We start from the raw sequence: 22,531 nt of genomic DNA, 5'->3' as shown, positions 1-22,531 counted from the left end.
CGTACGACGGCACTTACCATTGCATGGGGGAGCTGTCCTTCCCCGCGGCCGATCTCCCCCAAACCGAGCTCGGGCCCGCCTGTTCCAGGTTCTGTCGCCCAGCAGCCACTGCGCCTCAGCCACTGCGCCTCAGCCACAAAGCTTCCTGGGTGACCTTGGGCCAGTCACTTTCTCTCAGCCTCACCTACCTCACAGGGTTGTTGTGAGGACAAGAAGGAGGGGAGGAGCAGCTGTGTAAACCGCTCTGAGCTCTTTGGAGGAAGGGCGGTATAAAAATGTGAATAAATAAATAAATTTCTGGGCAGGTGCAGCAGGCCGGAGCTCGGTTTGGGGAGATCGGCCGCGGGGAAGGAACGGTAAGTGCCGGTTGCTCCGAGGACACCTTTCCCGTTGGAGACGGCTGATGTAGTGCAGCGTTTCTCAGCGTTTGTCCCCTGCTGGGCCACTTCACACGGTCCGCCTGTCTGAAGTCCCACTGGAAGGAACTGGTGATGACATCATCACCAGTTCCTTCTGGGGTGGGAGGCCAGATGTGACGTGACGAACACCAGTAAGAGGCTCAGGGGGGGCTTTTTGGAGCTCTGCCCGCCGGTCCGAGCCTCCTGCCGCTGCTTGCTGTATGGCGGTCCAGGCCTGGCTGCTGGGCAGCAGGTGCCCAGCGGTACCACAGAGACCCTTCAGGTAGCACTGGGGCAGTGCACGTAGGAGGCCAGACTCCCTCTCGGCCGGGGTGACTGCCCCCGGTCGTGAGCGGCCCCTTCTGCCTGCGGCCAGCAGGAGGTCAGAGCCACGCAGAGCAGAGCAGGGCCGGCCCGAGACGCGCCTCCACACCGCCGCCCCCGCCTTTCCTCCAGGGGGCGCCGGCGCTCGACCCGCACCGCGCAGTCCCGGCTCCGGCCAGCGGGGGCGCGCCTTCCCCCGGAGGCGGCCCACTGTGGCGTCATCGCGGCGCGCCGGCCGTGTGAGGGCGACGCCGAGGGACCCGCGGACGGCCATGAGTGGGCTCGCTGTGCTGCTCCGCCTGGGGCGCGCCGCTCTTCCCGCCGGGGTCCGGCAGCTGCGCACCGGCTGCTCGCGGCCCGCCTTCGCCAAGGAGCTCTTCTTGGGGAAGCTGCAGAAGGTGAGGCTGCGCGGGGGCTGCCGCTCTGCTGGGGCGGGCGGGCGGGGAGGCAGGTGAGGCAGAGCCTCCGCTGGAGTCCTTGGAAGGGCAGTGCCGCCGTGGGAGGCGCCGGCACCACAGCCCGCTCCCTCCCTCACCGCATGCCTTCGTGGGAAGGCACAATACTCAGCACGGGCGCGCAGTGGGTGGGGAGGCATGGGAGGCAGCTGAGGGCAGAGCCTCCCCTCCCCACCTTTGAAAAGCACCACCCTGTGAGGCACCCACAGCCCATGCGCTCTGCACTCCCTCCCTCCTCGTTCTGCGCATAGGTTGTGGGTGCCTCACATGGAAGCAGTGCTTTTCAAAGGACTGCAGTGGGGAGGCTCTGCCTCACCTGCCTCCCCGCCCACCACACGTCCCTGCACGCAGCCCTCTTCCTGACACGCCCTCAGAGTCGCCTGGCCGCTGGTTTTCACTTGTGCGATTGGTTGCTATAAATGTCAAAGGGACATTTTCCCCCTTCCAGTCTTTAAAGGTGTGCAGCCGTTACCTGGGAACAAATCCTATGTAGAACTCAGTAGGATTTGCTTCTGAGTAAATGCGCATAGAGTTGCACTGCACGGCTGGGAAACTACCTTTTGTCTCTTGCTCCTGAGATCATAACCTAGATTTTGAAGGTGACAAGACGTACTCTTTTTCCAGGATATGTACTCTTTTTTTTTTTTTAACCTCATGTCCTGGAAAAGAACTCAAATGTCCTTTAAGTTCTGGAACTGGAATGCAGAGGACTTGAAGAGACTTATTGAATGTTAACAGGAAGTGGGTACTTTCTGTTCCAATCTTTCAAATTACTCAGTAAAATAACAATAAAAATGTTATTGTACAAAAATAATAAAAATTTGTTAGAGTTGCATGATACTCATATCCCCTGGTTAGCATCCTTGCAAATGAAATGGGATTTGTCCTTTTTCCTTCTGTGCCCTTCTTAAGTGCACTAAGTTCCAAAGAAGGAATAGGTCAGGTACATTACTCTGGTAATATGTGTAAAGGCAGTCACAGCTGCTTTTAATATAATATTGTTTAGCTATGTAAATTGCTTTATAAACTATTTTTTGTTGAAAAGTTCTATATAAATATTCTTAATATAACTAATGAATATGCTAACTATTATCTAAAGTCTTTGTTAATATAATAATGATATAGTTAATATGGGAATAGAGTGAAATGTGGATATTGCATTAAAGTGATAGATTCTTGTGACTATACAGGTGGGGCCTCCATATCCGCAGATCCTGTATCCACAGATACGCAGATCCCGGACTTGCATTGAGCCAGACTTAGGCCCCACCTGGACCTTCCGACTTGGTCCCCCCCTTACAGCTTTCTGAAGCCCGCAGAGGCAGCGTTTGTCTGCCCACTTCCCTCCCCAAGGGAAACCAGAAATGCAATTTTTATGCCTTTTAAGACATTTTGAGGCCCAAAGTGGAGGGCTTTCCTGGGCCTCAGAATGCCTTAAAAGGTATAAAAACATCACTTCTGGTTTCCCTTGGGAAACCAGAAGTGGCATTTTTTTCACCTCCATGAGCCTTTCTGACGCCAACAGAGGCAGCAGGCAGACACGCGCTGCCTCTGTGGGTTTCAGAAAGCCCTCTGGAGCGGACCCGGTGTGCAGCTCCATAAGGGGCCCAAAATAGTGGGTTCACTTATCTGCAATTTTCTGTATCTGTGGCAGGTCTGATAATGGATCCTCCACAGATACAGAGGCCCCGCTTGTACGATACAAGCGGATACAGAGGATCCAGATACACTGATACAGAGGCCCCGCTCGTATTTTTTCTTAACATGAAAGCAATAAGTTTGTTCAGTTTTCCCTTTCTCTAAATGTGTTGCACAGTATTGTCTGCTTTTTCAGAGATCTGAAACATTAGAAACAGCTCCCCTGGAATCTGCATTAAAATAACTGAGATTTAATAGTGTGCCTCCCAAAAACCCCTATGGATTAAATTCAGTGCCAGAGCAAACCTGTTCAGAAAACAAACAGCAAGGGTCTATGTGAGAATCCTCTGAAAATCTGTCATTCTAGGAGGAGGTTTTCCCCTATCCTGAGATTAGCAATGAAGAATTGGAAGAAATCAACCAGTTTATTGGACCAGTAGAGAAATTCTTCAATGAAGAAGGTATCACTTATGTTCATTTCATATAGGTTTTTCTATAAAGCAGCAATCAAACAATAGGGAGTTTGGCCTGTTGCTATCTACATATGGTTGGGTTCCCAACATAGATTTAGCTGGCAAAAAGAGAGCAGCTGCATGTAGTGTAATTACACAAAAGTGGTTTACTGTTGAGTTTAAACAGAAATTTTTTTTTCTACTGTTCTATTATTGAGAATCATTGTGACACTAATGAATCCGTATTATATCCAAAACCTGGATGCCTTACAGTCACGGAAATAATTTGAAAAATGTGGCATCTTTGCAAAAGCAACATTTTATTTTGCTGTTGGGATGTGTATTTAGTCTTTCATTCCATGGAACTTAACTCAGTAACTTATTGGGGGGAGGGTATCTGCTATTCAGGTCCACATCTCATCTCTCCTATAGGGGGGAAAAATCACGTTTGCCATAGTAGTTTGAACTTGCTCCTGAATAGCAGCAACATGAAACATGAATTTTTTAGAATTGAACCCCCAATCAGGCTTTTGCTAGAATGGACTGAATGGGTCTGTACTGTCTTTGACCAGTAATTTTGCACATCAATAATTTTCAGTGGATTCTACAAAAATTGACCAAGATGCTAAAATTCCAGAAGAAACCCTTACTGGACTGAAGAACCTGGGGCTCTTTGGCATACAGATTCCAGAGGAATATGGTAAGTAAAAGTGTATGGAGATTAGGGCTTCACTGTTCATTCTTTTGGTATAAGACACCTTGAGGTATTGCATGTACTTCATTCATGTACTCAAACACAAGTCTGCTGCCTACCAGACAGATGAACAAATGTTAATTGTATCTCTCAGCCCAGCAAATTTTACGAATGATTTCATCGAAGAATTGAATGGACAGATTTCCTTGCACACAATTTATAGTGATGCTATTTTAAAGGGGGGGAGGAGAAATGAAGTCACTCATTCACTCACTCTCCCCTGCATTATAGTGAGGAATACTGACTCTGTCAGAAGGACTGAATAGCAGAACTTATCATAAGGTAATATTTCCTTTCTTGAATTGGCATGAGTCAGTGTATTGGGTACTTTTAGTAAGGAGAGAATTGAGTGATTGAGAAGTGGTTCTTTGGGGGGGGATTTAAAGATGGGCTCAGAAAAGTGATCTGAGAGCTTTAGAACTTTTCTGTGTTAAACATCTTCCAAAAATGTTTGCTCTGATCTGAGTGTGGGAGAGTTCATTCATGTCTCATAAAAATATTATCATAGATGCATTTGGCCTCTCCTGATTTGACAGAATATGAATTGATCTTAAAGGACTTGGGGGGGGGGGGCAGAGAGCAGGATTTTGAAGGAAGTATTGGCCATGACATTTGTCCTTGTGTGGTAGAAAGGTGTTTTAATGAACTTTATGTTGGTATCAGTCTGAACCAGATGTCAGTTCTTTTATTTTTTTCCCTACTTCACAAGGACCAACAGTTTCACATTCAAAATAGCAGAAGCTGTTTGTCAAATATTTAAACAGTTGTGTGTAAACATAGAGCATCAAGAACTGTCTGATGCTGGTGGCTACCTTAGCAGCATGTTTTTGATTTCTGATGGACAGCATGCTAACTCACACATTAGGTTCTTCCTCTGTAGGAGACTTGTCCCAATCAAGGCAGCCCTTCCTCAGAGGACTTGCAGAAACCTAGGCATATAATTTATGGTGCTTCCACCCATTCTCAATTTCTTTATATCAGTGCTTCTTCAAAGACATCCCTCCCCGTTTCATTTTTGACATCAAAATTCAGTCATAATCCAAAGATTTCAATGGAGAGAGAGAGAGAGAGAATGTGTGTGTAGAGAGTGTGTGTGTAGAGGTATTACAACAATGAAATGTTTGGTGACTATTTTTTTACAGGTGGCCTTGGACTTTCAAATACAACATATGCACGTTTAGGAGAAATTACTTCTCAAGATGGAGCTATTGCAGTTACGCTGGCAGCACACCAGGCTATAGGACTAAAGGTAATTTTCCCATTAGTGAAGTGCTGTTCATACTAAGAGTCTGCCGTTTTAGTATATGAAAGGTTGTTGCACATTTTTCCACTCACATACAAAGCAGTCTCCCTGCTGTAATAGGCAAAATATATAAAGAAGGTTAATAAGATGCTTGTGAAATAAAATGTTAGTGAAAGATGAGTAATAAAGGTCAGGATTGCCAGACCCATCTTAGAATCCTTTAAAAGAGAGGGCATTAATGAAAATTGGGTCTGAAGATTGATGGCATTAAAGCAAAAAATATATCTTTAATTCTCAGTCAGGATATGTTAAGCATCATAGTTCTGAAAAACAGAAAAAAACTTCATCCACTTACCTAGCTTGCTGAAGAATTAATATTGTGTGTGTGTGTTTGTTTATTTAACTCCATCTGTGTGGGGAGATTGATAACGTATGAACGGATGGATCTTTGCTCCAACAGGTTTCGATCTATTTATTGATACAAAGGAGAGGGTAAGGGAAGTGGAAATGGGGTAAATGGAGAAATCTTTTCAACATTTAATTCTGTCCTGTCCCCTATCTTTTTCTATGGGCTGTTCCTGCCCCCGGAAATTTCAGTAGTGACTTTAATTCTCAGTATCTAAGCGTTGAGTGAGGTTTACCCACCAGGTGCAGAATGGAAAGCACAAAGGAAGTCCATATGTAGGTTTTAATCAGTGGGTTGAATTGGGAGAAGCATGAATGGAGATCCTGTGTGTTGAGAATTTTTTTCCTGTTGTGGCTTGCTGAAGTGCTGAGGCCCTAGATACATGCATGAAGCAATTATCAGCATGAAACAATTTGATGCCAGCTTACTTGAACAGCCTAGTTCCTTTTTATTAAAGTCTAAATGCCTAAACCATAACCCTTCTCATTAACTTTTAAAGCAAGAAGTGTAGGAGAAGCTTTGCCTCTCCATATTAGGGGTGTTAGTAAATGGTCTGTTTTGTTGCTTTTTCCTTGGCAGGGGATTCTTATTGCAGGCAATGAGGAACAAAAAAAAAAGTATCTACCTAAACTGGCATCTGGGGAACATATTGCAGCATTTTGTCTGACTGAACCAGGAAGGTAATGTATTTACCTTTTAAGTCTTAAAAAACCTTGAACATCTCATGCAGTGACTGAGGTTGCAATCCTATATACACTTTCCTGAGAGCAAGTCCCATTGAACATGTGTAGGATTGCGCTGTGAGATACGAATTGGAGCCTCTCCTCTTATGTCTTGTGCTTTCCAGATGGCCTTATCCTATTCACTCTTAACTTATTGTCTGCAGTATAGGAATAATACTATCATATTGCATCTCTTGACATCAAATAATATATGAGACTGTTACCCACTAGTCCAGTGGTTCTCAAACTTTTAGCACTTTGACCCACTTTTTTAGAATGAGAATCTGTCCAGACCCACCAGAAGTGATATCATGTCCAGAAGTGACATCAAGCAGGAAATGTTTTGACAATCTAGGCTGCAGTCCTACCCACACTTACCCTGGAGCAAGTCCCATTTACTATCAATATTAAAAGCATATACAGGTGGAGCCGATTGATGCGCGTGAGTTCCGTTTCATGATCTGCCTCAATTAAGAAAAAATGTGTTGTGCTAAATTGCATAGAGTTATGCAAATACGCTGCAGCCTGACACTTGGGGATGGAAGGAAACTAAGGCAGCTGTTCTCAGTCGCCTCCCCCTCCACCACTCCATACTCAGCCCTCCTGGTTGCCAGCTGTCCCCGCTTCTTTCACAGGTGGGATGCTGAGCTTTTAAGAGTCCAGTCCTATGCATTGCTACTCAGAAGTAAGCCCCATTGTTGTCAATGGTGCTGACTCCCAGGAAAGTGTGGATTGGATTGTAGCCTGACAGCCCAGTCCGATACCTGTCTACTCAGAAGTAAGTCCCATTCTAGTCAATGGGACTTACTCCCAGGAAAGTGTGGATCGAATTGTAGCCTAAATCTCATGTTTTGCTTGCTGGGAAGACATGCTTGCTGGGCTGTTTTGTTTGTGTAGGCTGGAGAGCCTGCACCATCTCAGTCTGGGGGGGGGGAATTTGGCAAACACTCCCTGGTTTTTTAAAGCAACCCCCTCTGATACTACCGCACCTGCCCCTGTGTGTGTGTGAGCGAGAGCAAGAGCGCTCCACCATGCTGCACATGTTCTGGCTACAGAGGTTTTCGGCTCCCCCCCCCTTTCAGCCTCTTTGCTTCCTCAGGGGCTCCAGGAGTGTTACTGTTCCTTTGAAAGGGGAACCTCTTCCATGGCTCCAGGGCAATTTCCCTGCCTGTGCCAGGCGGAGCCTTTTTGCAGTGTTTTGGGCTGCCTTGAAATGGAGCAAGACGCCAGCGCAGGGCAAAGGAGGCAAAGGTGTGTGCGACTTTCAATTCCCCCCACCAGATTCATGTTGAATCAAATCCACAGATAAAAAATCTGTGGATAAATAGGTTGCACCTGTATGTAGTAGTCTGTTCAAAGTACAGATCTGTAACTTTTCCCCAAATGTAGTAACATACCATGGTGGCATCAAGTATAATATATTAAAATAAAATATTGAAATGAATGGGGACCCACTTGAAATTGCCTTGTGACGCACCTAGTGGGTCCCAACTCACAGTTTGAGAAACACTGCACTAATGCATTGTAACTTTAATTATGACTGAATGTTGGTCACAGCATAAATCATACAGTATCCCGTATATTAACATGAAGGTAAGTTTGCAAGCAATGTTGTATGTAGCATACCAATCAAATACACTGACATTCAAATTAATTTTTTTTAGTAGTTTGGTACAGTTGTTTGCTGCAGCAACTTAGGAAAAATGTTCAGAAAGTTAAATTGACATGTTGATTGACATGTTGATTGACATGTTTAGCTCTTCCTGGCAGAGATACCAAGTCTTCGTTTACTTTGAGGTATAGGGACTATCAGTTTCTGAATGAATTTCTTGGCTCAGAGCAGCTCTTTAGCTTTATATTGTCTTTAGTGCTTTTAGGACAGCCAGCTAGTATGTAAGGTTGGTGCGGTTGTGGGGGAAGTTCAGGTGCCATTTATACAGTGATGGGCAGAGGTAGATGCGATGGTGAGCGGAGGGTGGGGTAAAGTAGAGACAGTTATTAGCAGACTGTCTCTGTCCCTGGTCCCTAACCAGCACAGTCTGGGTGATTTTAATGATGGTTACACCACCTGAAACTGCAGCTTTTAAATATCAGGTTGGTCAGCAATCAAACAGCTGTTATCTGTGACATTATTCTGGGTGAAGTAGCCAACCTGGATTTTATTATTGAGACCTGATTGTATGGGGTGAATCTCTCTCATCTCAGTCCACCAGGTTTCAGTGTTGATAGAAAATAGGGAGGGTGCAGGGAGGACTACTCGCAGTGGTCTGTCATGACTACATCTGCATAGTTAAGTCTTCTCACCTGAGGTTGTCAGCTTTTCACGCTTCCTTATCTAAGGCTAGGAAGGCAGTACAGGATAGGGATTCTGCTGGTGTACCACCCATCCTGCTTACTATCCATCTTTGAACATACCGGAGTGGTCTCCGATGTGATATTGGCAGGGCAGATGGCTAGAGCAATGGTGGCAGAAGACTCTCAATGAAGGCAGTAGAACACAGTGTTCTGCAACCAGTAGGCTGCAGTTTAGGAACTACTCTGTGGCAGTGATAGAATCAAAGAAGTCTTACTACCTTGCCGCCAGTATGTCTGCGCAGAGTCCTTCAGTTACTCAGAACCTTGTTACATCTTCGTCTTTGGAAGGATGTGTTGGACTGCTTGGTAATCCACTGTGGCCAGTTTGTGAGATAAATGTTATTTGCAGACAGAATTGCTCAAATCTGTGGTGACTTAGACACTGATTTCAGTAATCCTATTACTGATTCCACTGCAACTGCTTGTCCTGTTTTGTATTCTTTTCAGCTTGTATAGCCTGAGGACAGGGTCAGGATCCTGGGAAGTGTCTAGTTGTCTGCACCTGCATGCAACTCTTGCCTATCCTGGCTGGTTAAAACATTCAGAGAGAACTGACAGAATGGGTGGGGAGGTTGGTCAATTGATCATTGTTTGAAAGAGTTGCCCTGAAGTTGACAGTGGTCCAGCCATCCTTTTGACCCAAACATATTTGAGAACAATAGGCTAGTCTCCAACCTTCCATTTCTGGGCAAGGTGTTCATAGCCCCAAAGACTCAGATTCTGGGATTCCTGGAAGAAACCAGTTTTCTGGATCCAGTTCAGTTTGGCTTCCGACCTGACTCTGAAAGTGAGATGGCTTTGGTCACCTTAGAGCAGGGGTCTCCAAACTTTTTGGCCAGAGGGCCGCATCAAATATCTGGCGTGGTGTGGAGGGCCGGAAAAAAAAATTTAAATATAAGATTTAAATAAATAAAGTAGAGATGGAACTTAGATGATTGAATAAATCAATGAATTGGCTCATTCATTCAACCTCTCTGGCCGTCAGAACACCCTCCAGACACAATCGGAGCAAAGTTCTGGTCACGTTCAGTTGAGTAGGCCAGAGGCTTTCAGGGGACAAGAGGTTGGCCGCAGGCCGGATAGAGGCTTGCTGTGGGTCGTATTTGGCCCCCGGGCTGGGGTTTGGAGACTCCTGCCTTAGAGGATGATCTGCACTGGGAACTGGACAGGGGATTGGCTCCCTGTTGGCTCATCTGAACCTTTTAACTTCAGGACTATTAACTGTCTTCTGGACTTACTTCCTGAGACATTGGAGCCTGGTTTCTTCCTGGGTAGTAGGTTGTAGCAGGTGATGCTGGGAAACCCCTCTTTGGCACAATGGCTTTTGCCTTTGATGTCCCTCAGGGCTTCATTCTGTCCCCCATGTTTTTCAACATGTGATCTATGAGGAAAGTCATCAGAAGTCTTGGATTGTTGCTAATATGTCAGTGATGCCCAGCTCTTTCTACTTTCCATTTTTGCTGAAAAAAGCAGTGTAGATCCTGAATAAGTACATGATGTAAGTAATGGACTGCATGAAAGTGAACAAGCTTAAATTAAAGATGGTGGTACTGCTAAATAAGAGACCAACTCATTGGGATATGGACCATCACCTCATTCTTGACAGGGCTGCACTCTCTTGAAGGAGCAAGTCTACGGTTTGGGGATGCTTCAGCTGGTTGGCCAACTTTGTCTTTGCCCAGATCAAGCAAATCTGGCTATGGCTACCAATACAGTGGAAAAATTGAGACTCAGCTGTTGTAATACATTCTTCTGAAGACTGCCTGGAAACTTCAACTAGTACAAAACGCACGTGTTGTCTCTTAGAAGATTAAAGGAATATGACCACAGTTGCTCTTGTAAACCCATCTTCATTGGTTGCTAGTTTGTTTCTGAGCACAATTGATGATGAAGTTTGTTTCTGAGCTGGTGATGATGACCTGGGACATTTAGGAACATCTCCTCCTGTGCCTGTCATATGAGGTCATTGCAGGCACAGATGGCCTTTTTGTTGTTGCCCTGTTGTCTATTTTCTTTTGATATTTGGCTAGCAGCAACCTTTGGCATAACCTTTTCTGTTGTGGCATCTAGCCTCTGGAGATCTCTCCCCCTCAAACTTGGGACTGGCCCTCTTTGCTGGCCTTTTGCACCAAGGCCTTTTTATTTTGTGCCACTTTTTATTAGGGTGGCGTATGTTTCTGTTGGCTGCTTTTATTGTATTTATTGGTCTTGTTTATAACATCTGTTTTATTATATAAGCTGCCTTGAACTTCTGGGAGAGTAGAAAGCAGGGTATAAAACTTTCAATTACATGCCTGTTTCTCATCATTTTATATTTCAGTGGAAGTGATGCTGCATCCATCCAGACAAGAGCTACATTGAGTGAAGATGGGAAAAGTTTCCTTTTAAATGGTTCAAAGGTACTTAGTCCTTAGAAAAACAAGATTCATGTTCTGCCAGCATAAATTATTGATTTTTAAAAAATATTTTTATACTGCCCTTCCTCCAAGGAGCTCAGGATAGTGTACACAGTTCCTTCCCTCCTTTTGCCCTCACAGCAACCCTGTGAGGTAGGTAGGCGAGGCTGAGAGATGGTGACTAGCCCAAGGTCACCCAGAAAGCTTCATGGCTGAGCAGGGATTAGAACCTGGATCTTCCAATACCAGAACCATTATACTGTCCTGGCTCTCCGCATATGTCTACTGAGAGTCCCATTGCATTCAATTGGACTTATCCAGGTAGATGTGTATAGGATTGTAGCTTAAATCAGTTGAGTGTCTTATGCATTGCATTCCTCTCTGATCCAGTTGTGCTTAAGGGAAAGTTAGCTAAACAAGATCCAAACCTAGTGAAAACTGGCTCTGTTAAAAATGCAGGGTGACCCAAAAGTAGGTGGAATAAATGTTATCATTTACTGTCCACCTACTTTTGTGTCACCCTGTATAAATGGTTTGCCTTGAACCCAGCCCTAACATGGCAGACACTCTCTTTTCGTTCACTGAAGTTTCACATTTAATGTTTGAGGATTGGCTCCGCAAGTAGGAATTGCTTCCCTCCCCCAACTGTGTTGAACCATGCCTGAAAATGTGCAAAAGGACTTCTTAAAGCCAAATGACCCATTCTAAGGCAGAGAGTTATCATTGGCAGGGAGAAGAAAAAAGCAAGAAGTCTGCTTGTTTGTTTATTTTCTGAACTCTGTATTATTCCCTTTCAAGCAGAACAAAAATGCTTCTTTCTTTTTCAATTACAGATATGGATATCAAATGGTGGCATTGCGGATATCTTCACAGTATTTGCAAGGACTGAGATTGTTGAGAAAGATGGTGCTGTAAAAGACAAAATTACTGCTTTCATTGTAGAAAGAGCTTTTGGTGGGGTCACTAATGGAAAGCCAGAAGATAAGCTGGGCATTCGTGGATCTAATAGTAAGAAATACGTGAACTAGGGTAAATGTAGAATTTATTAATCCTCTGGAACTTGAGAAGAAATCCAGATTATTGGAATTGGCTTTCTTTTCTCAAATTTCCAGAAAGGACCTCAGTTTTCATTAGAATAAAATAAATTCTGGTTAATATATTTTGCAAGTTTTGCATACAGGGGGCCCACGTTACTCACGGGTTTGGCATCAGCAGATTTCAGTTATCTGTGGGTGCCAAATTGCTGCCTCAAGCCTTCCTAGCCTGACTGGAGCACACTGGTAGAGCTTGAAAGCTCTCTGAGGCCTACAGAGGCCACGAACCACTGCTGCAGATCTCGGAATGGCCAAAAATATGGAAAAAACGCAACTTCTGGTTTTACAATAAAACAGGAAGTGACTTCCGCAAAACCGAAAGTGGAGCGCAATCATCTACTTTCACTTCGAACCAGCTGGGGAGCCCTGCAGGCACTTGTGCAGAGCTCCCCACACCCCCAGGACGATGCTGCAGGGACTGGTGAGTGCATCCCAGTCCCTGCAGCCTCCCTGAGCGGCACAATCCTGGGGATCACGTCGCTGCCTTCCCCCTGGCCCCGCTGCCTCCTCCCCCAAACCCGCAAGGACTTACTGTGCTTTTCAAACTCCTGGAGAGTTTGGAAACTGTAGGGATATCGGATTAGGAGAGTGTAATGGAGTCACATGTGGCTCTCTGATTTTAATTGCTTTGAGAATCTAGGCTTTTAGGATATACCTGGTTTCCTTTTAACATGGACTGGGGAGAGCCACAAATGGATAGAGTGGGGGGTGGGTGTCATGCCATAGAAGATTGGAAGAACTATGTGTGTTCTTGAAGCTGACCCCCAGACCCTAAACCCTGTAACTTCAGGCCTAGACATTATTATGTTATGTGAACAGTAGCTCCTTAAATACTGCGTAATGCACTCCTTGTTTTGTAGCTTGCGAAGTACATTTTGAAAATACAAAAGTTCCTATAGAGAATGTTATTGGAGAAGTTGGAGGAGGATTTAAGGTAAGACCTAGAAAGTAACTATTTACATTTAAGATATGAAACTTACAGCAGAATCCAGTGTCTGCCTGCTCAGAAGTTAGTCCCATAGTATTCTATTCAAGTTACTGCCACTGTTTAGGATCTTAGCCCTAAAAGATGAATATCTTGGTGGGAGGCAGGAAGTAGAATTAGTGGGAGTGATGGAATCTTAATAATAATCAAAGCACAAACAGTTTGGAGAGGATGATGCAGCTTCTCCCATTTTACCCAGAAGGATTTTGTTCCTCCTCTTTGCCACTCTCTGTATTCTGTCCTCCCAGCCCAAGCCTGATCCAACTGTGGAGATAGATGCCTATCTATCTGCCTACTTCTCACTTGCTGTCTTGGGAATCACAGGCCTAAATTAGGTGTGCATCAAAGTATGGATGCAATCTCTTGGCACTGCTTCAACAGAGCATGCACTTAGCATAATTCTCATAATTCTTATCAAGTCAGAGCTATACTTTTCTTTGCCGAGAGCAGTGTTTAGGGGTAGGCCTTGGTCCCTGCTAGCTTTGGAGGAAGCAAGATTTTCCTCCATACTTGTGGTGTTCCTTTCAGTCTGTAGATAGCCTCTTAAGACCTTCCTTGTCTCCCATTCTGACACCATGCTTATCTCGACAAAGAATATTATATTTCAGGGAGGGCGGGGGAGTGATGTACCTGAACATGGGTAAAAATACTGTGTGGGATTATCTGGGTGAGAATGTCATTATTTATTATAAATGTTTGTGTACTATCTTTCTGTCATAGCAAAATGATGCCCAGGGTAGCTAACAACAGATGGACCAACTGAGACCTAAAACAACCAAATCCTAAAAATAATCACCACTAAAATGCCAGTGGGAGAGGAGAAAAATCACAACAAAGGCATGAGAAAGGCAAAATCTTATTGGGAAGCTAACTGGGTTGTCCTTGGCAGTTACTGAGGAGCATGATGTATAGTAGATAAAAGGCTACAGATATCTGGCTAAACAGATGGTCTCCTATAAGGGAAAAGCTCTTGTTCATTAGGATAGGAGAAAACATCTTAAGTATGATTTCTTGAACAGAGGCTCCTTATCTTCATGACAGGTTGCTATGAATATCCTAAACAGTGGAAGATTTAGCATGGGCAGTGCATCAGCCGGAATGCTTAAGAAACTGATAGGTAAAACTAAGTTTGCTGTGCTACTGGGAAAAGTTTCTGTATTCATTCTGCTTCTATAGAATAGCCTTTTACTGTCTGTTCAATGGCTAGTGCCATCTCACATAGACAAGAAATAATGTGACCTGTTGAGGTTCCTTAATGTGACCTCAGTGCATGTTTAAAAAATTTCCATCTCCAACTCAGATTTCCTGGGTTTATCATTGCAAACCCCAAGTGTACAGGGTTGACTTAGCAGTGAGACTAGCTGAAATGATTGCTTTAAACTGGAAATTGAGGACAGGTGATACACACACTCCCTGCCACCATCCACTGAGTCATGGGGAGAGGATCAGGGCAGTGGCAGCCCACCCTCTAGTGCTGCTGGTGGGGAAAGAAAAGTACCACTGCTACCACCACCGCCACCACCATCTCCTCACCCACTAAGCAGTTGGGGTGGCCAAGGACCGGTGAAGCATTGACTCAGTGGAGTCTGTCCCCCTTCTTTGAGTTCTGGTGCCACCTCCTTTCTCCACTTTTCCTATCTGAAATAAACAGCATGCCATGCCTGTCTTGATTGGACAAGTGAGAGAAGAAAGTGGCACTGGAAATAGAAGTAAGGGGCTGGGGACTCTGCACACTACACTCTGACTCTCCTTGCATAGCCTCACCTCCCTGGGAAGGGAGATGGTGATGGGGTGTCTGTGTTCTAACACGCATGTGATTTGGGGAAAATGGTGGAATTTGCATTCCACGGCAGGTACTACTTTAGTTCAAATTGACCCTGCCAATGTACATGCAGCACACCAACTCCCATACAGTGTTGCTTATTGGATCTCCAGAAGTGAATGTTTAGGAATGAATTCTGTCTACCTACCTACTTTTATTATAACTTTTTAAATATTAATTTTTTTCTAGGAGAAATGCATTTAATCACCCATCTTATTTGTTATGCTTGATCTGTGCTTTTCTGGTGTACCACCAAATGCGAAGTTACCAGTGTCAGCGCTTGGTGATGTTTGGCCAAAGAAACTCTTATAGCCCAATCATAGGAGCTGCTGCATTAAAACACAGAGCTATTGCACAGTGTCACAAAATGTGTAGTTGATGTTGCAGAGATGATACAAGCATACTTAGGTAGATTCAAATGGGCTGTTATCTAGATCTGATGCAGCAGAGTTGCCCATCTTGCTGATGAGACCATGTGTTTCAGTTCATTAAAAATAGTTGTGTAGAAACTTGCCAAAAATTGACATTGGTTATTTAAGAAATATTACATTTTCACACTCCCTCAACAGTTATAGCCTGATTAATGTCTCTTTTCTTCTTTATTAAAGAAATGACAGCAGAGTATGCATGTACAAGAAAACAGTTTAATAAGAAGCTGAGTGAATTCGGTTTAATTCAGGTAAATGAGAACTTATATGGATTTTACCCATATTTTGTGGAAATAAGGTTAAAAATGGTAGGAAGGATATGCCTGTATGGAATTACCTTTTGGATCTGGTGAGAAAATATATTAGGGCTGTTTTGTGAACTCTTGTGTAAGTGCTAGTGGAACTTTTCTCCTAGTATAGTGCAACAGTATATCAAGAAACATGGCGAATGGAGAAGGTACATACTGTAACATAGAAATTCTAGCAGGCCATTCAAAAAAAACTTTGAAAAGGGCTTGCGCTAATGGAAGAATTTCTCTGCGTTTGGAAATCTTGCCATGTTACACTTTTTTGCTATATTGGAAACAGCCCTTCCATGAGTGGGAAAAACTAGCAGAAGAGCACCTCTGAATCAAAGTTAATATGGGCAGGGCTACTTGTGTTTGGTGGAAGCCTTGAATAAAGTACATTGCAGATTATACTTTGAGTTTGGGAAGAAAAATGCCCTAAGAGCCACACATCTGAGGTTTATGATAGCAATTTTTTTGTTAAGGGTTCTTAACAAAAGAAAGTATTGCATCGATTGCAGAGCTGCCATTTCATTTTCTCCAAAATAAAATCTGGTTAGCATCTCTTGTTGCTCACTTGTCAGGAGAAGTTTGCACTTATGGCTCGGAAAGCATATGTCATGGAGAGCATGGCCTACCTCACTGCAGGAATGATGGACAGACCAGGGGTTCCAGATTGTTCAGTTGAAGCAGCCATGGTTAAGGTAAGCTTTATTTTTGTTTGTAACTGCTGGTATCTGTATGTATAGCATTCAAAGTAAAATGTATTGGTATGATGGTTAAATGATGGGTGTCAGTAGATAAGTGCTTGGTTTTTCCTATGGAAACTAGTCCTATCTTTCTTATATTTGCACAAGTAGGTTTCCTGACCATTGTACACAGAGTAGTTGGCAACCTTCAGTCTCGAAAGACTATGGTATCGCGCTCTGAAAGGTGGTTCTGGAACAGCGTCTAGTGTGGCTGAAAAGTACACAAATTCTATAAAATTCTCCTAAAAACGTTATAGCTGTGTTATCTGTCTATGAAGGTATCTTGTTGAAGTGAAAGAAGAAGTTCATGAGTTTAAATCAGGGGTGCTCAATAGGTGGATCGCGATCTACCGGTAGATCGCGAGGCAAAATGAGTAGATCACGGAGCCCTGTCTCTCCAAACTGTTAATATGTCAGTTTCGTCTAGTGACTAGACGAAACTGACATATTTAGCTGACACTAAAACTGACACTTTAGCTGCTCTTCAGGCATGCAGCAACAAAACTGACGAAACTGACTAGACTCCAGCAGGGGCTCCATACATTAAAGGGGGTGTCTGTCAGACGCTTCCTTCCCCCCTGGTAGATCTCTGGGCCTTGCTGGGTTTCAAAGTAGCTCTCGAGCCAAAAAAGTGTGAGCACCCCTGGTTTAAATTATCTTCAGAAGAAATTGGTAGTTTTCAGAGTCATAAGAGTATTCCTTATTATAGCTTGACACTTGCAAGATGAAAGTAAAATGCCAGCAATAAGGAAGATCTAGAGAATGTTGCTTATATATGTTTCATCTAGTAAATAAATGGAAGTATCTTTTCAGATCAGTATCAGAAGTTGAGATGTATGTATTTTTATTTTGATTCCTAGCCCTCCTGAGCTGCATGCATTTTGTTTTTTGTTCTGGGAAACTTGCCATGCCCCTGCCTGCCAAGTTAGCTCTTCATAGCTCCAAATGGGCTCCATTTCTTGAACACACTAAGCACTTGGCTGGATCCCAGGAATGGCTCCTTTTAGATTCCCAACTTTAAGACAAAATGCTGTCTACTCGGGAAAGAATAACTGCGATTATTTCAATGTTGGAAGGTGTTTAGTTCTGAAGGTGCCTGGATATGTGTGAGTGAAGCTTTACAAATTCTTGGAGGCCTTGGCTACATGAAAGACTATCCGTATGAACGTTACCTTCGAGATTGCAGGATACTTCTGATTTTTGAAGTAAGTATGAACACTTCTGCCCTGTAAATTGCATCCAGTCACTAATGGTTAACTTTAAACTAGTGACTGGTACAGATGCAGTCCTGAGTCTGATATTTATTTTCTGATAAGTGTCACTGCCTTTCAGTATCTTTAGATATGTGGAAACATTTGTGGAAAGAATAACACTTTTTCTCCCAATCTGTTCAAATATTGGAGAGGAGTTCTTGTTTAAATTAATGGGTTTGAGAATATACTCTTATAATGGGTAGTGTAGTTCATTATTTTGCAAAGGTCCATCTTGAGTTCAGTATGTTTACAAGTCCATTTAGGATGGATTTGGCCCAGTGTGCAAAAAGTACTGAGATAACTTTGTGGTACAAATGAATAAAATATTGTGCTATGAATTCAAATTGTTAGTACAATAAATATTAAGGTAAAGCATAGCAGGCTTATTGTTTGATAGTAGCAGCCAGAATTTTGTATTCACAGTTCTGAAAACAACACAGAATACAATGTTCAAAAGGTATATAAAACTGGGATTATGCAATACGGTAGCATCAAAAATGTTTGGGTTAGATGGAAAGCAGGAATTAAATACATTTTACTCCAGATGGCCTGTGTTTGTTCTTTTTTAGAGTTCAGTATAGCTATATGTAATATTTAATATGCTTTTCTGATATGCTGTGTCTAAGATTCTGTGACAAATGTAGTTATCCAACCTTGCACATTTTAAATAAAAAATAAATGTGCTGTCATGACAAATAGAGCATGAAAGATGACTCTGTCTCACTTGGCGGGGATAGGATGCCAATGTAATGTAATGTCAATGTCCTGGATCCCAGGATTTGCCTCAGTATAGCAACCAGAACAAACCATTTGGACTGGTGTGCCTGGCATTTTTGAATTAGCATCTGTGGATTTCCCTCCAGGTCATCTGTCCTGACCTGGTCACTGGAAACATTCTGCCTTGTATGTCAGAAATATAAACACACTTTGTCATGGAGATCTGCTTCACTAGTTCAGTTGAATTGGTAGATGGTGAACAGAAATGAAAGCATTAAAAGAAATGCATGGTGTGAAAGACTGGATTTTTAAAAACTGCAAGCATGAGGTTCAAATTACAGAAGACAGTGAAAATGTGAGAAAATAACTGGGAAATGGCAGCATTTAGTTTGAGAAGAACTCAGTTCAGTTGTGAAGAAGTCTCGTACTTTGAATACCACCTTTGAAGGAGGCTAACAGCTCCTGAGTGGGGCCACTGGGTGCAGCGATGCCAAAATGGTGACTGCTGTATTCTGTGGCCCCATGGAGGCTGATGGAGGTCTCCTCGGGAGAAGGGAATGTTTATCCCTTTCTCATGAGTAAGGATGCAGTCCCCACAATGGGGCTACTTGAGTCTGCGCTGGCTGTTTTGGAGAACCTCCATGTCAGGCTTCGCAGCCCAACATAGAAGGTAGGATCCAGTGGAACAGAGCTCCACTGGTCCCATCCCCCACCTGGGCCAACCACCCCTTGCCCCAGAATGCCTCCCCGCACCCCATAAACCGCCACTGCCACCTAAGTGTTCCTGCGGTGTCTCCTCTCAGTGCTGGGCCTCAGCACTAACTGGACCCAGCACAGGTGGCCCTTCCTCCTTGGGTACTGCAGATGTGCCATATCGTACATTTGTGACAGCCATCACTAGTGCTGTGGCCCCTTAGGATTGGGCCCTAAAACTCCTTACACCTAAACACTGCTTTCAGTATATATTCATTACCATCTTATACCTATGGATTGTTCTATTGGTTTCTGAAAGGGGGAGTTTCTTATATGTTTGCTTCTTCCAGTGTTGCTAGTAATTTGATTCGTTCTGACTAGTTTCATTTGGAATCTCCACAAATCAGTATATAAACCTTTTGGGTTTTCACCTCCTTGATAGATAGCTTCAACAGATCATTCTTTGATGTCTCTACTCTAGTGGAGCCATGAATGCCAGTAAATACCATTTGCTTAAGAAAAGTATGCTATAAAGAATGGTATTTATAAGTATAACTAAGTTTGTAATGTGCATCTGTTTAACTTAGCAAACCCAGTCAATGTATGCAGTAATTTTAATTAGCTTGTTGTGTAGCCATCTGTTCATTTTGAAAGCTGAAATTGCTAAGTAGCACCTGCTAAAAGTGTGATGTAGTCTTAGTCTGTCAGCATTTTGTTATGTCTTTTAAGATATGTTTCATACACACTTTGAAATGTGGATGCTTTGCTTTCAGAATTTATACAGATGTCAAATTGTTCTTTCAGCTTCCAAAGAGGGTTGTACAATATTGTTGCCTGATTTACATTTAAATTATTTCCATTCTTGATGTGTATTGCAGAAAAAAGAGTCATTTTTTTAACTTTGCAAAAACTTACTGAGTTCTCACTTTTGTATGCCAAATTGTGAGGACTGTCAATGTGCGTTTGAACCTTCTTTGGGGATATTGCATGAAATGTCACTTAGTTCATCTGGTTACTCTGATGCTAGGTTTTTCAGATGCTTTTCTTTCTTGATTTATTATTTGCCACAGTGTATCTGGAAAAGTATGTTGTCGTTAGTTTGTACTAATCGTTTTGCTTACTGCTTTATGCTCTTTATGGTAGACATTCTCTCAACAACCTTGAGGGGCTATTTCTGTTTGTACATGTGACTACCAAGGCTTATGATGTTTGTCCAAAGTTATGTGAACTAGTTGTTGAGCTGAAACTTCAGGCTTTGGTGGCTCTCATAGAAATAGTTTGTTAAATATTATAGTGCAGTGGTTCTCAAACTTTTTAGCACCAGGTTCCACTTTTTAGAATGACTATCTGTCGGGATCCACCACTTCATAGCCAGAACTGACATCATCCATTTAGGCTTCAAATCTAAGCCATGATAGTCAAAGGGCCCAGTACACAGCGCATTTGTGCTGTTATTTTGCATAGCTCAGAATTCAAACATTCCAACTCAGAAGTCGAAGCAAAATGCAAACTTGGATCCTTCTCCAACCACACAGACCTCCCCCTTTTTCAGCATCCCCTCTCCCCACCTATGGCAAAGCACCATGTCTGTCTCACACCAGGAGCCCGTCCTGCCCAGCAGCTCTGTACCCTGTATTTTCAGCTCTGTATTTGTAATGGCAGCTGAGCTAGGAGCTATGTGATCCACCTGAAATTGTCTCACAACCTACCTAGCGAGAAACACAGTTTGAGAAACACTGCTGTAGTGTAAAAATATTCTGTAAACCACGTAATTGACCAGAAGGTAAATCAGAATCTACCACTTAGCAAATAGCTCAGCAAGGGGCTTCAGTATTGGTGTATATTTTTAAAACCATTATTTAAAAATAATAATATTAAAAACATGTTCACAATTATTAAAGTCACTATGTTCAGCATCTATAAAGTTGAAAATTAAAGTACACTTTCCCTTCATCTATAGGAATGTGGAAAATGAGTAGCAATAGCTTCACAGTTTACCAGGTTAACCTCAGTAATCCTCTCCAAAGCAATAATTACCTCTCCAAAGACAGTAATTTCAAATCTGGTTAGTCAATCGCACCTTTCGACGCTAGAAAAATAGTTATTATTATTATTATTATTATTATTATTATTATTATTATTATTATTAACAGTATTTATATACCGCTTTTCAACTAAAAGTTCACAAAGCGGTTTACAGAGAAAAATCAAATAACTAAATGGCTCCCTGTCCCAAAAGGGCTCACAATCTAAAAAGATGCAAAGAATACCAGCAGACAGCCACTAGAACAGACACTGCTGGGGTGAGATGGGCCAGTTACTCTCTTGCAGTTGCAGTCTGATCTTTAATATTGGGCAAGTCCCTTATTAGTTTCAAAATTTCTCTTGATTTGGAGTTTTAAATTACACAGATCTGTGCTGAGGATGTCCTAAATACAATGACTTGTTCTACTGGAGTTTTATGATGGTGTTCCTTCAGATATTGTGAGGCCATCGTTTGAACTCTCAACACCACAGGTATCTTATCACCACAGCTATTGACTTAGAGAAGGAATTTTAAAGTGACAGGACACTTTTAAAAGATGCAGATACTTGGAGCTCTGAATTTCCTCTAAATCTTGTAGGAAACATACACCCCATAACTTATTTTTGTGTTGATGATCTGATCAATGATCACCTTCTTAAGGGCTTGAGGTATTAAATCTAAGGCTAACAGTTTCTGTTTGCAGTTAGGTATGGAGTACTCCTTTCAGCTGTTCCTAAATAACATTGCTTAGAAATCCTATTGTTTTCATATTAAAAAGTTTAATACTGGGACAGAAGATATGAAATTTTGTAGGCATTATCTTACCTTTGATCCCCATACTGGTTGCTAGAGTGCCAATTTAAAAAAAAAAACCTCCTAAGAATTTAGAGAATTCAGATAGTTTTTTTTCCCCCAGCCAAACCCCAAATCTTGGCCCTTGTGAGAGCAGCTTTGTGAAGGGCTCCTCACTTTCCATTATTTAATAATCACAACAGCAAAAAGGTTCATCCCCTGTTGTGTGTGGTCTCCTCTTCAAAATATTAGGTGTTTAGAACCCCTGATCACGATGTGATAGATATAGATGTACAGTTGTATGTGTAAGCCATCACAGCACGACTCACAAAATAGGGAATTGACCCTGGCCTTGCCCTCCCTAACCACCTTTTTGCATCTGGCACCAGTTGATGAACCCTGGAAAAACCAAAGTAGATTACAAGCCTAAAGTCTGCCCTCCCCTGCACTAAGTTACATGACTAATAATGCACCAGGTATGAGTGGACAAATACCTTGATTTTAAAAGGAAAAAGAAAAATTCTTTAGCAGAGAATGTCTCA

At 42.9% G+C, this 22,531-nt stretch overlaps 1 protein-coding gene across 1 annotated transcript in view; it reads left to right on the top strand.

Annotated features, from left to right (window-relative positions):
• Positions 1-962: 962 nt before the first annotated feature.
• ACAD9 (acyl-CoA dehydrogenase family member 9) overlaps positions 963-22,531 on the top strand; it is a 38,301-nt gene continuing 16,732 nt past the window's right edge. The window contains exons 1-12 of the mRNA XM_066613532.1: positions 963-1,120; positions 3,183-3,276; positions 3,866-3,967; positions 5,164-5,270; positions 6,250-6,350; positions 11,068-11,146; positions 11,977-12,151; positions 13,098-13,171; positions 14,264-14,339; positions 15,653-15,723; positions 16,344-16,463; positions 17,585-17,713. Coding sequence (XP_066469629.1) covers positions 995-1,120; positions 3,183-3,276; positions 3,866-3,967; positions 5,164-5,270; positions 6,250-6,350; positions 11,068-11,146; positions 11,977-12,151; positions 13,098-13,171; positions 14,264-14,339; positions 15,653-15,723; positions 16,344-16,463; positions 17,585-17,713 — 1,254 coding nt within the window. The 5' untranslated portion in view covers positions 963-994. The remainder of the gene's footprint in view (positions 1,121-3,182; positions 3,277-3,865; positions 3,968-5,163; positions 5,271-6,249; positions 6,351-11,067; positions 11,147-11,976; positions 12,152-13,097; positions 13,172-14,263; positions 14,340-15,652; positions 15,724-16,343; positions 16,464-17,584; positions 17,714-22,531) is intronic.

The sequence above is a fragment of the Tiliqua scincoides genome, chromosome 2 (assembly GCF_035046505.1).
Source record: "Tiliqua scincoides isolate rTilSci1 chromosome 2, rTilSci1.hap2, whole genome shotgun sequence".
Lineage (NCBI taxonomy): Eukaryota > Metazoa > Chordata > Lepidosauria > Squamata > Scincidae > Tiliqua > Tiliqua scincoides.
Note: the sequence above shows the minus strand (reverse complement) of the source record. Positions and strands in the feature narration are given on the sequence as shown.